This window comes from Caloenas nicobarica, chromosome 12 (assembly GCF_036013445.1).
Source record: "Caloenas nicobarica isolate bCalNic1 chromosome 12, bCalNic1.hap1, whole genome shotgun sequence".
Taxonomy (NCBI): Eukaryota; Metazoa; Chordata; class Aves; order Columbiformes; family Columbidae; genus Caloenas; species Caloenas nicobarica.
Window position 1 is genome coordinate 21,380,507 of NC_088256.1, and position 13,834 is coordinate 21,394,340.

Genomic DNA, 13,834 nt, shown 5'->3' on the forward strand with positions numbered 1-13,834 from the left:
TCTAACAAGTAGTAACTTCATGCTTTTTGAAGTTAAACTGTTTTTCTCAATTATGTGGTTTACGCTTAAGAATGAATCAGCCTGTTAATATCAGTGTAGCTTCAAATATAAAACAAAACCAGACAGTTAACTTTCTGTGTATTTATATGATCTGTATCTTTAGAAGGGAATGCAGGATATGTAATAAATTAATTGAAAAACAAGAAAACATTGCTGTAACCAACTGAGAGTGCAGCTGACTTGTTTTACTTTTCTTTTAGAGATACTTTGTGACCTTCTATTTTAATTAGTTGACAGCATAGCGAAAACCAGCAAGCAATCACTGACAAAATCTTCTGTTGATTGGATGCTCTGTCACTATTTGTCTGTATCCAAACAAGCTCTTCAGTCAGCTGGGCACTCGGGGGTTCTTCAGCTACACCCCATTTCCACAGAACAGATTTGCCTTTGCAAGATCTCTGGGGTTTCAGGCCCTCTCAGCTGAATTTACAGCCCACAGCCCTGCTAGAAATAGTCACATATACCCTCCTGAGACATAAAAGCCCACGTGCAATAGAGCAATAACGTGCTTTTTTACTTCTCCCTAGAGGTGGCATTTAAAATAAATTAAAAGGCAGCTTAAGCTGACAAAAATGAGGCTTCTTATTTCAAAACTGCATGATCAATTATTCTTTTCTCTTATTTTTTTTTCCTCTCCTATCACCAAGCAACTGTTTTGCTTACTTTCAGAATAATTGTTTATACTTCAAAATTGTCCATACACTAAATTCAGCATGCCTGTAGTAAAACCAGGATGTATACTCTTGCAGTGAAATAAGGAAAAGCCAAAAGCTTTTATTATGCCTTTTTAAGCAAACATGTATATTGTGTGAAGTTATTGATTTGACATATGATGATGCATCTCCAGAAGACATGAAATATTAGCAGATATCTCTAAGAAAATTGAATTTTCTGTTTCCCAACTGCTCCCATGTCAACTGCTGGGGAAAAATTGCCAAATGTTGGCATCTTCTGGTTAAAGAACTGTTCTGTTCCCTCTGTAGTCGGCATGTACGTTGTTACCTACACATAATCTCCAAAGGGGAGATCCACTGGGATTTTTATTTTTCATATTCACCTGTTGCATCTGATGGGACCATCCCAGTGCAAGGATGTGTCTACCTGTGCAGTTATCCACCAGCAACTTTTCTTCATTAACACCATAGGTGAACCAATATATTTTTGCAATGACTCTTTCTTACATGGTGTTAATCAGAAGTTAATGAGGGATAACTCCATGTGTAAACATCCCGCTAGAAATGTGATTCAGATGTTGGGTCTCCTCCATTTGTAATTGCCTGATCACTTATTTCATCCTGTGGCGCTGGTAGCGCAGTCTTTGTTAGAGGTGTCTCTGTCTTGAAAAGAGAATCCATTTTTATCTGGGTTTTGATGTTGAAAGACTTCTGGAAGGATTCTGATGTGAAGTAGTAGATGAAGGGGTCAAAGCAGCAGTTCATGGTGGCGATGCACAATGTGACGGGGTACATTGTCCTCGCAAACCTCTCCAAGGAGCAGTTTGCTATCGCTTGAGACCGCACGAGAGCATACAAGAAGAGTATGGAATTGTAAGGCACAAAGCACACGACAAAAATGGCCACGTGCACAATGATCATTTTCAACACTTTCTCTTTGTTTGTCCCGATCTGAGACAAGGTGGCAGGTTTCCGGAGAGTCCTGAGAACTAAAGAGGAGCACGTGAGGTTGAGTAGCAAAGGTATTATGAATCCTACCACTTCAATAAATATAGTGATCTTGGACAGGTAGGTTTTCCAGATACGTTTGGAAAAACCTTCGAAACAGGTTGTGCTACTGTTGGAAACGTTGGTTGTGGAGAACAGTGAAGCTGAAATTCCACCGCTGAGGACCAGTATCCAAACACCAGCACAGACTATGGCGGAATTTCTCCTGGTCCTAATGGTGCGAGATCGGAAGGGATAGACGATTGCGAGGAAACGGTCAACGCTGATGCAGGTGAGGAACAGCATGCTCCCGTAGATGTTGGTGAGAAACGCTGTCCCAGAGATCTTGCACAGGCTGTCTCCAAAAGGCCAGTGCCTGTTGAAATTATAAAAAATTTTAAAAGGCAAAGTGAACACAAAAAGCAAATCTGAAACAGCCAGGTTTGTCATGAAAATGGCTGTTTCGCTTCGCATTTTCATTCGAAAGCAGAAAACAAAGAGGGAGGCGCAGTTAGTAATCAAACCGAGGATGAAGACCACGCTGTACACGGCTCCGTACAAGTTGTACTTAAAGGAATCATCTGTTAAACAGGTGTGATTGTTGCTGTGGTTTCCCATGCCAAGTCTGTGATGTGTTTCCAAAGAACTTCGAAGTCTACTTCAGTGACATCCATAAAATAAGGCAGTGATCTCTTTTCTTCCTGAAGAAACACATTCCAGAAAGGTTGCTTGCTTGCTACATCTCCAGCACGAATCCCTTCATCCTAAAGAGAGAGAAATAGATGCCATCAGTCTTGCAACCCGCTATCACCTCAAGTGGCTGTGCAAGAGAACACGTTCTCTTTCCTTTCCAAATTAATGGATGTGCAAACAAGGCCAGTAATTAGTTTTTCAAGGTAGTCTTTATAAATTCCCCTATTATTAGGATTTTTCAAAGTTGAACACAGCAGTTATTGTACTCAGCCTTTCCTTCCCCCATCGCCCCCTCATCCTCCTAGGAGAATGAGAGTGATCGCTAGTTCCAACTTTCCACTTGGAAAGGTTTTTCGTTAAAATTTGAGAAGGAATTGGCCTGGTGTGTTTGGAAAGAAATCATGGACCCACGATATTGCCCAGGTATAGAATCAAACAGCCTGAAATGTTCACCTAAACTTGTTATAAGAGGAGAAAGAAGTTGAAAATTTTAATGTTTGTTTTTAACTGGTGCAGAAATGAAAGGTAAATGGTTTTCAGCTTTTTTGATGCAAAAGTATTTAAAACCCCTAAACCTTATATTGACAATGTACTGCTTTGCCTTTTTTCTACTTGAAAACAGGAGCATCCTTACACATGTTTTTCAAAGTGAAGAACTGAAATGTTGTATTTCAGAAATGTTTTTCAAAAAATACTTTCCAAAGTTATGCTTGCCAGTTTTTTCCTTTCTTCAAAAACTTCTGCAAAAATGGTATTACTTTCCAAAGGACTTTTTTTTTTTTTGCAAATATAAAATGCTTTGCAAAAAGGACTCTTCAAAGTTGTATCGACAGCTTCATTTCCTTTCTACTCTTTGTCAAGTTCAGAAATCTCATAAACTACACTCTCACAAGATTTTGTCCCAATTCAGCAAGCTTTAGAGAAGTGTAGAGTTGAAGCAAATGAGCTGTTTGTTGGAAAATGGTGGTTTCTGACCTGTCTTGATATGCTCTTATTGCTATTTTAAGTATTTATTTCAGGTCTGTGAGAATAAATGGTTGGAAAGTCTCAAGTCTCCCTCGTCAGAGTGAGGAGGGTTCATGTGTTGGTATGTCTTGGAAATACGCAGCAAACTGGATAACTAAGGGAAAGACCTTTGCCTTGTAAAATACAGCAAACAAAATACAAACAAGGCTTATAATCTTGCAATCTAAGAATCATCTCAGGAGCTAGAACTATGGAGTAATTTAGAGAGATGAAACCCTTGTGAAGAGTGAGATCCTTGCCAGAAAGTGTTTCTCTGACAACAGAGTTTCAATAGAAAAAGTATACCAGAGCAAGCTTGTGTTAAAGGTTGGACTGGCCAATAAACTGGGGAAGAAAACATGGAATCATATGAGGCAGTTTGGGATGCAAACTGATCTGGTTTTTGAAAATCAATAGTAGGAAGGGAGGATCCCCAGATCTCAAGTCTTGGAAAGATGACTTTCAAATGACTTGAATCATCCAAAAAAAGATGTTTTGGAGCCTATGAGGTCTCTCTTATCAGGGCGGGGGTTGAACTGTCTGCAGGCTGGGGCAGTGAAGTGATGCTTTGTGTGGGTTTGCTGTTCTGTGTTCGCCATTTGTGCCTTGAACTACCAGAATTTTCATAGGTGGCTTTGGTACGTGCTCTTCAGGCCATTTAGTAAATTCTTCCTTTGTTTTAGCTGCATTTTGAGTTACGTGTTGTGGAGATAATAATCCTGCATTAGCAAGTGTTCAAACCAGAAGTAGACATGCCCTTATCTGATTGCTGTTGCTTGTGTGGCAACGACAGAAGAGACCAAAACCCATGTTGGGGCTTTCTCTAGAGCACAGTAAACAGCCACTGAATTATGTGAACTGCACAGGCTTTGGAGACAGATGGCAGAATAGGGAACGGGCTGTGGAAGAGAGTAAAATGTTCCTTGATGAACTTTATTGTGAAATAACCTTAAAAAAGGTACCAAACATTTAAACCTCCAAAAGGATAGTAGTAAAATCCCAAAGATGCACATGCTTTGAATACGCAGTAATCTAAATAAGCAAAAGTCTCGCCTACAAGGTGAAACGCCTTTAAGCAAGAACATGGTCGGATTAAAAAAATGCATGTGAGCTCCAACAGGAATAGCCGTGCCTCTCAGCTTAAACCTCAGCCTAATGCATTAAATTCTTGGCTTGTAATTCTCTTTCAGTAAAGAGAGAGACTGCGTGTTACCTCCATCAGGAGCAATTTTTGTTTAGACTGAAATGTAACCTCCAGAAGTGGATCCTTTCCTTCTGCAGTGTGTGAAAACCAGGTGTGCCAGACTCTCCTGGTCTGAACTGCGGAGCTTCGAGAGGGATTAGGTGTCAGTCAAAACCTTACAGACCATGTTCCTGGGATGTCGATGGAAACCCCGCTTTCCAGTCTGTGCACGCAGTCCGGGATTTTGGCTGTTCCTCAAGACGCCGCCTGACGTGGCAGGTCAAATATCGGGTTTTTGGGTGTTTTAGTCTATGCAAACTGCCTGCCAGCAATTCCCTAAGTTATGGTCTTTAGCATATAGGCCTGTGTTGTTTATCTCTCTGACACTGAGGTGTTTAAACAAGCTGACAAGTTGCTTTGAAATTCAGCCATGTGCTTTAAATTCTGCAGCATGAATCTACAGATTTAGTTTTCCAAATGTTAAATTCACTTTCCTTCGTTTTCACTGAGGAGTAAAGCAGCAGGATGCTCCTCGTGTACACCACGTTCACCATGGCTATTGCCTTGGTGCAGAAAAAATAAAAACTAGCAACACGTTTTTAAAATGCTGAGTTAAGTGAATATAAAGAAAACCACTTTACCATTTTGTATTTCAGGCAGGCCAAGACTTTAAATCCTCTATTTAAAATGAGGGCAGTGTGTGAGGGGAGGAAGTTATCTATAATAGATGTTGTCAGAAGTGGTACCATAACACAATATACAGCCTGGTTGGTGGGGCGATGCTGAGAATATTCTCTCTCGTAGCAGGGATGGTAGAGAGATCTCCTGTCCTCCATGTACAGAAAATAAAGGAAAACGTCTACGTGTTACTTCCTATGGCGCACAAGTATCCTGTTTACAGTTCTTTTATTTCCTCCTCCTGGCACCCCAAGAAATCTTCAAAACAGCCGACTTGCGGCTTAATTCAGACCAAGCGTTTGTTAGTATAGAAAATCACTGCAGGTAAAAAGGGTACTTTAAAATCAGATTCTTTAGTTCTATTAAGCCTATCCTTTCTGCTCCATACACATCCCATTCTCCGTAAGTTCATCAAATTGAGGTCACAAAACTGTGTGAAGTTTGGGACTGACACTTTTTGCATCTTCGTATTTTCTTTTTCTCATATGAGATGTGAGATGAGTGTAACTTTATCAGCCTGAATATGTAGGACATCCTGTGTGTGTGTTCATTTAAATAACTAAACCCTGCAAAGCCTTTTCTTGGGAGGTCTGATACAGACGAAATGTGAAAACCTTTCAAATCTGAAGGATTTCCTGCTAGATTATCACTATGTGGACTCAGGTTACCTCTAAATCCTGAAAGAAAAAGGTTTTATAGGTACAGAAGGCAAACACCTCATAGATCAAAAAGTGGGGATATTGGGGTTTTGGGGTTTGTTTTGTTTTTTGGTTTAGGGGTTTTTTTGTTGTTTTGTTTTTCTGGGTTTTGTCCAGAGATGTCTCTAGGTTATGGCAGCACTTGCGTTTTGATATGGTCTCGGACCCTGATCTTGGAAATGAATAGGTATTTTCCTTGAGCACAGCATGCGCTTTATGCCTTCTCTTGACAAGAATCACATTCATTAGAGGGTTTTCAATCCCCTGTTCCTCACCCAGTTGTACAATGATTGTATGATCTGTAACTCCCAGCACTGAGCCCCAGGATATGGCTTCACAACCACAAATTCTCAATTCTTCAGTTTCTTGGGTTTTATTTCCCTCCTACTTTCCACTGTATTTATGCAGAAGGCTCAAAAAAACGCTTTGTTGGGTGGCGAGGGGAGTAGTTGGGGTTTTTTTGAAGATTTTTGCATAGATGACAATTCTGCGTAAGGCTATAAGACTTGGATTCTTCTAGACTGGTATGAATACTGTAGGTAAGGTGAGATATACTGCAACTGTTTGAATATAGACTTAATAGACAAGCAAGAAACAGTTTCTGCCTGAAAAAGCAAACATTTCTGACAATTCTGGCAATTGTAACACCACCAAACTATCATTTCTAAAGGCTTACAAACGTCTGCTTGAAAACCACAAAATGCGAATTCAAAGAAAGCAAAGCAGCGATGGAAAACGCAACAAAACTGCCTCACCGACAATCCCCACTGCTTCTGCAAAACCTCAGCAACGGAATCTCCACTTACTAGTACTTTCTTCTTTCAATGAAAAGTTTCACTAGTTATTTTTGTTTGCAAAGACCTCTGAGAGCGTCAATTGAAAGCAGTTATAAGAACAAGCATCAGGTTTGGGGGAATCTGGTTGCTTGGATCCTCCCGTTTGGAGGCTGATGGTGCAGGAGCCCTGTTGCATGGCAATGCCGGCTCCGTTTTCCCAGCACCACCAGTGTGGGCTCATGGGAAGCTGGACTGACAGCAGCAAGTGTTGCTGGAAATGCCTCGAGACACCAAAATTTGGGGTTGGCTTTTAAACTGATCAGCTTGTCGGGTTGCTGCGAGCTCTCCATCCTCCCCAGAGCTTCTTGCAGTTTCTCAGTAACCTTCGCCTACGTTTCCTCCACGGTGGGGTGGGAGCAGGAGAAAAGGTGGATTAGACAGTGGGAAACCCTGTCAACAAAGCCCTATTGACTATACGAAGCAATGGAAAGTAGAAACGCTTTAATCTCTTTCATTTACTAATCCTAAGTGATGTATTTGGGAACAGTAGGAAAGGAGTAGACAAAAGTGTGACTTTGAAGTCCAACAAAGGTTCCTGTAGCTTCAAAGCGCCGTTCGTTCTTCCCTGTGTTTTGTCACAGTGAATGCCTAGCTGTGCGTTGGGCAAAAGGGGGATATTTTCTGATGATTAGCATTAAAAGACAAGGCAGGAAGGTTCTTATTCACAGCTTTGACACTTATTGTGCAAGGGTCATCAATACCATCTCTATGTTCGTTCCTCGGTATTTGCTGTAGGTCTCACACCTGGTGGCAAGGTGAAATCATAAGTTACTAGTGATGGTTTCTATCAGGTTTTACTGTCTGCTTTCCAAATTCTCTTTGGCAGAAGAAAAACAAACCATGGGAGTCCAACAGCTCCTTTCTGTTGCCTGGAAGTCAGCAAATGGCTTGCAGCAGGACCCTGATTTAATGTAATTCTTCTCTGAGATGGAGTGGGGAATCACAAACCTGAGCCTATGGGACCTAATCCTAAAGGCGCTCTCCTTTTCTCTTTCCTTTTTTTTTTTTTTTTTTCCTTTTTTTTTTCTTTAATTGGTCAGCACTGCTGTTGTCTCCTGTTCTCTGAGACTTACCAAGCATTTCCTGCTCACGGTTTCTCTGCGCTGTATCTGTTTTGTATTGAGCTAATTAAAATGTTTCCCTCTGAAGAGAATAGTGAACTGACTTGCCCTATATTCAGACATTGATCCTCAGGGCATGACTCTCTTTTTGTTTTCACTGAGAATGTCTCTCTCCATTTACATCACCCCTTTAACCCTTGACGTGCTCTGGCCCTCCCCATCCACTGCTGCTTTCTGAGGCTCTGGTCCGCAGCCCAGAGATGGCAGAATTCACCCCAAACTTCCCAGCAAAGTTGGCATTATTTTACTCTTGTAAGAGGGACTTTTTTTGCTTGCGAAGGAACCTGAATCTGATGATGGAGGACTGTAGGACTGCTGCTTTTTTTGACCCTCAGGTCTCTGATTAAATGGAGATCGCTTTATAGTAAATTGCTAGATTCAATAGAGATCAGGATAAGAGAAGATGTAGATGCAAAGAAAAAACTGATGAAAAGCAGTTACACCGTTTGACCAGGTTGTTTTCACTCAGCAGCAGAAGCTGGTGACGGAGGTAGCTGTGTCTTTGATGTAGCTCTGTTTATTTACAAAGTGTGGTTAAGAAAAAAAAAATTACAAAATAAGAAGGTCCTGTTTCCCTGAACCACTGGGGAATCCAACAACAGGACCTGGTTTATTTGCTTATGGTTCCAAAGCGCTTTCCAGTCAGCGTCCTGCCCAAAAAGCTTCCTTTCTTTGCTCACTCTGACACAATTTCCAGTGGTTCCTTGGCGATTATTTGGCTTTTTGGCTCCTTGTTGCCCTTCCTCAGGTCCATGAGTCCCTCCTTTCACCCGCGCTGTGTCGACCACTGTGGCTTTGGGCTGGTTCCTCTCCCGACCCTTTGCTGAAGCAGGAGAGCTGAACTTTCACCTCTGTTTATCCAGAAATTATAGCTTGTTTGGGTTTTTTTGTTGTTTTGGGTTTGTTGGTTGGTTGGTTGGTTTGTTTTAAATGTTGCGTGCATTAGCGAGCTAAACGAGGTGCAAGGAGGTGCAGCTGGTTTCCATGCGGGTGCTGAGCACGGTCCATCAGCGGAGCAGAAGACAACCCGTGCTCTGCTCCAGGGCTCAGGACCTTGAGGGGTCCGTGCCCTGCAGTTATTTACCGGAGGGAGTCGATAAAATAGGGCTTTGTTCTCCCAAACTGCTGCTGGGGGGAGAAGGGGAAGGTTTGCGATTGACTGGGGGGTTCAGGCAGCCTGGGGCTGGTTTGCTCTGGTCCCTTCCCGGAGCTGCTGGGCTCCAGCGGGATGAAGCCTCCAAATCCCTGTTCTCCTGGGTGCATGTTTCTCAGCAAAAAAGCTTTGCTGGTTTGGAGGTATGGCTGAGGTTTTCGTGTCACCTCCCGTTTGTGGAAAAACACAAAGGTCTTGAAAAGTATTTATGGTGTACAACAAAGGCACGTGTGAAGGAAGCACAGCACACAGCTACGCTGGCTTTCAGTAAGAATTACAGAGGGTAAATTTGCACTAACGCCTTAAAATAAATCTTAAAATTGACCTCAAAATGCAAAAATATCAGATCTCAGTCACTGAGTGATGGTTCTGTACTGAAGTTTCTTAGAAATCAGATTTCTAATAATGAGGTGAGGGAAGGGAAATGGTATTTTGGCACTGCACAAGGGATGCTGCTTTTACTGCTAAATATGGTCATTCCCATTTATCGTGCAAATGCATGCCAGGGCAGAAGATGGTGTGTTATCTTCATTATCATCAAAATATTAAAATGGGAATAATATTAAATGAAAATAAGGGTTTTCGTTGTGGCTATTTATGAGCATAGTAGGTACTCAAAATATTACGAGGGCAGAGAAAGCAATCTGCTCTGTTGCTAGTGTGCACCTTTAGTGTCAGGGCTTAGGGACTGATGAATGTCCCTCGATTTCTCTTGCCAAGATAAAGAGACTTTCCTTTTCCTACAAAACCAGACCAAACCATTACAAATACTTGAGAAAACCTGCCTTGCAGCTGGGGTCAGCTGAGGCTGCTTTGGCTCCAAAGCCGTGTGGATCTTCACCCCTTTTTATGGGACCGGCCCGAGGAGATGCTGCATCAGAGGAAGCTCAGCAGAGCCGCTGTCTGTTCTCGCGAATAAAGAGCTCCTCTTTTCAAGGAGAGAATTTGCCTTTTGTGAAAGGGGGTGGCTCCCCTTCCCTGAGACTAAATCGGATCCTTATTTACGGAGGACGTGTGAAGGAGCGGAGGGAGGCTCTGCACGCACGCTTGACCTGGAAAGCCCTGCTGAGGCTGGAGCCCTCAGGATGTGGGACCACCCTGGCATCCCGGTACCCCTGGCCAGCATTGCTCAGACGTGGGTAAATAGAACCCAAATACTTAAATATGCTTTAACCAGGGTTACTTGCAGCCTGCGCAGCGGCATCGCAAACATCCACGTAAATAGGTATGGCTCTGAGTCCCAAACCATTTCACCATGTACTGATCTTCCCTCACCCTCTGTTCCAGAGGTAACACACCCTCCTACAATGCACCCTTTCCCCGTGATCTGGCCCAAATTTGGGGTAAAATTGCCTTTATTCCTGCTGTTGTGCACCAGCCATGAGGACACAGGCAGAAGAAGGGCAATGGGCTCAATGATCTTGAAGGTCTGTTCCAACCTAAATGATTCTGTGATTCTATAACCATCTCACAGCTGGTTGTGCATCCTCCCTGGCACAGGGAATATTTCAATTGCTGCTTCTCAGGAAGCCGGGAAGCACAGTTTTTCATATTTTTTTGTCTCATCACAACACTCTGAAAGTGAACAGGTAGTTTCATTCAGGCATTAGTTCTGTTTGTCTGTGTAGGAGCTGAGCTCCTCTAACTGCAGAATTTGAAAGACCCTGATTTTTATCAATCAACCAAACTGCAGCTGAGGAGGAATCTCAGTTTTAGTCTCAAAGGATTAAAGTGAAATGTATGCTCAGCCTCCCCTCCCTTCCTCCCTCTCATGTTTTTCAGGACTTTCTTTTAAAATTCAGAGGCTTTGAAACCCCAACGTACCAGAGTTAGTTTCCTGCTTGTTTTATTTTAGCTTTCACAATGCAAGTAAGGGAAAAAGATGGAAAAGTGCTATGAGGGGGGAATCTCCTTATCACCGACCTATGAACTTTGCACTTCCCATCCTCTGGGGTTTACTGTTCTGTTCATAAGGGGGAGCGATGCAAAACCACACAATTGCCTCCTCTCAAACAGAGATTAAGGAGTGTCATGAAAAAACCCAAACTTTTCTTGCAAATTCTTATCCAGTGGGCTTGGCGTTCAATTCTATTTCTCCCAAACAGCTGCATCTTTAGATTAAGTATGTTGTTCATTACTCATTTTACTTCTGACACCAGTTTTTCTATCTGCTTAGAGCTGTATTTGAATTTTTCTCATGGAATTTTGACACTGAGCTTAAAAGGTGTGGATTTTAGCCATAAATGAAAGCCAAAATGATAAATAATTTTTGTAGAATAAAATATTTAACTTATTTCCTAATTGTTATTACAGTTTGTAGGAGCCAGATCTCACATTACATGAAGCTGAAAGCATGTATCATTGTAAACTGAAAGTCTAAGTTTATGACACGTTTATATACAATCCTTTCTTAGGCTTATGTTAAAGTCTTTAAGATAGTGACGTAAACTACAAAAAAAAAAGAAAAAGACCCCTAACCAAAGGATATTTTTCACAAATCTGAAGCAAGAGGGTTAGAAAAGTCCTTAACTTGTCATCTGCGGTGACACAATGAGAATTATGATGTGAATTATAAGGATTTCCCCCGCAACAGTTTGGAGGAGTAGCTCACGTTGTAATTACTTTCCTGAAAACGTGGAGATCATCTTTCTCACTTTAAGCAGAAACATTTGCCTCTCCTTCCAACCCGAGCAGAGGAATGAGACCTGCCTGTGCAGAAAAAACATCGCTAATCTCCATTGAAATGTCCATCCCCGCCTGGTTTTATGCCACAGATTTGTCTGAGCCTTCAGATTTCGGAAAACAACTACAACCCAGAGCTGCCATTAGGTCTGGATGCTTTTCTGCTGAGTTGGAAAGGGAGGAAATAGAAACTTACCTTGGCAGAGCCGCCGGGGCTGAGTCCCGGACCTCAAACCGCCCGATTTCAGCCCGATTCCTCTCTGACAGCCCCACATTTCTCCTTTAATTTAATCCCACGCGGAAGATCTGCGTGCTGGGCTTTGGCAAAGTTCACCCCTTCATCTTTGGAACCTCCAGCCCCCGGCAGCTCTCTGCTTTCCTTTGTTCGCAGAGGAAACAAAACTGCCCAGCACTGCGGCCATCGCGTCTTGGGAAAAGGGGACACGAGAATGGGCCCAGTGCCTGGGCAGGGGCTGGGGGGACCTTTGGGGGTCTCGCTGGGCAACGTTTTCCACTGGGCAGGGCTGGGGATTAAAGCTGAGCCCGCCCCGTCCCCGAGTCCCTCTCGCAGGGCTGTATTCCCTGCCCCAGCATCCAGAATTAGCAGTTTAAGGACAAGGCGACAATGGGGAACGTGGATTTCCTGAGCAATTAGCTGGCGGACGCGGCCTCCACGAGTGAGCAGGGGAAAAGCTCTTTAAATCTCGGATTTTGCTTTGCACGGCTCTGATTGTTTTTTCCTTCCAATTAAAGAAGCGAGGAGAGGGGGGAGCTGGGAATTGGGAAAGCGTTGGGTCAGGCTGGGAAGCTGCAAAGCAAAGCTGGCCATAAAAATAACATATCTTTCTAAAAAGATTTAGAAAAGGGATTCATTTTTTTAGCATGGAGTTTGGTCTGGGCTTTATTGGTTGTTTTTTGTTTTGCTGTGGGGGTTTTTTGTTTGCGTTTCATTTTAATCTTCTCAAAGGAGCTGACTTGAACAGCCGGGACTCTTGTCCCCCAGCAGTTTGCTCTGAAAGTCCCGGGTTCCTGCTGGAAAACCCGTCGGCTTTCAAATGTTTTGGGACGTAATTAAAACTAGCCCAGGGAAGCGCAGCTGCTTTTGCCTGGGTCGCTCCCCCGGGAGCTGCTGCTTTCAGCGGATCTGCCGCCAGCAAAAACCTTCCCGTTCTTCTCTCTTACCTTTAGTATCAGCCCTTCAGCCAGGGAAGAGGCTTTTCCATGAAGCGAACGGTTTCTTTTCCTCAGCCCGTTGATGCTGCGGAGCAGCCGATGCCCTTTTCCTTTCTTTTTCAGCTCCCTCCAGTTCCATAGGTCTGAAAATCCCGAGGGTGCTTTTCAAGCCCAGCCTCCCACCTAACGCGTCTCGCTCGCATTGTGTTTGTCTCTCCTTTTCCTCCGCTCGCCTTGGCTGTTCCCACAGGCAGCCCAAGCCAGTAAACAACTCATTGTGAAGCTGGAACTGATGGTATTTCTGGGGCCGGTGGCCGGAGCAGCGGTCTCTGACTGGCTTGTGCAGCACCCCCAGCTGCCACCGGCTTTTATCCACTCGATGCAAATAACTTCCTGAATATCTCATATAACAACCGAACTCCAGCCTGCAAAACCTCACCCTCTGAGGGCTCCCGGTTTAGTAAAGCGTATAAAAACATGAGCGTGGATTTGGATTGAAAGCAAGGAAGGTGCAGATGTTTCCTGCTCTGAATGGTCAAAGGTCCGTTTTCCCTTTTTTCAGCTGGTAAAGACGACAATCTCAGTAAATTGTGGCCAAGGACATCGGCTGTCACTGTCACTCGAGTACAAATGTCAGGGTGAGCATGGGGGCTGAGGATGCAAAAATCCACCAGTAGCACCAGTAAACTTGCAGACAGAAATCAGCTTGGGCCCTTGATGGCTTGTGGGCATTTTCAGGCTGGCTGCTTGGAAATCCTCACCCCGGGGTGTGATGCGGCTGCTTTTCACACCTATTCTCATGCGGGAGTGAGTGGAGACTGATTAAACAGCACCTCTGCATGTGAAATCCCCCTTTTGAGGGCAAGAAGTGTGCTTGGGGTGGTTGGAAAC

At 43.4% G+C, this 13,834-nt stretch overlaps 1 protein-coding gene across 2 annotated transcripts; it reads right to left on the bottom strand.

Annotated features, from left to right (window-relative positions):
* Positions 1-814: 814 nt before the first annotated feature.
* LPAR4 (lysophosphatidic acid receptor 4) lies at positions 815-13,302 on the bottom strand. Of its 2 annotated transcripts, none has more exons than XM_065643626.1 (2): positions 12,953-13,302; positions 815-2,485 (listed from the first exon to the last, which is right to left on the bottom strand). In XM_065643626.1, exon 2 carries the CDS (start codon positions 2,337-2,339, stop codon positions 1,293-1,295), a length of 1,047 nt encoding a protein of 348 aa, XP_065499698.1. In that variant the 5' UTR covers positions 2,340-2,485; positions 12,953-13,302; the 3' UTR covers positions 815-1,292. The 2 variants fall into 2 exon arrangements, with proteins under 2 accessions (XP_065499698.1, XP_065499699.1); XM_065643627.1 differs by lacking the exon at positions 12,953-13,302 and adding an exon at positions 11,967-12,327.
* Between the last annotated feature and the right edge of the window lie 532 nt (positions 13,303-13,834).

Bases quoted from the DNA above. Each gene is read 5' to 3' on its own strand.
- LPAR4 (XM_065643626.1), bottom strand. From the start codon at position 2,339: ATGGGAAACCACAGCAACAATCACACCTGTTTAACAGATGATTCCTTT.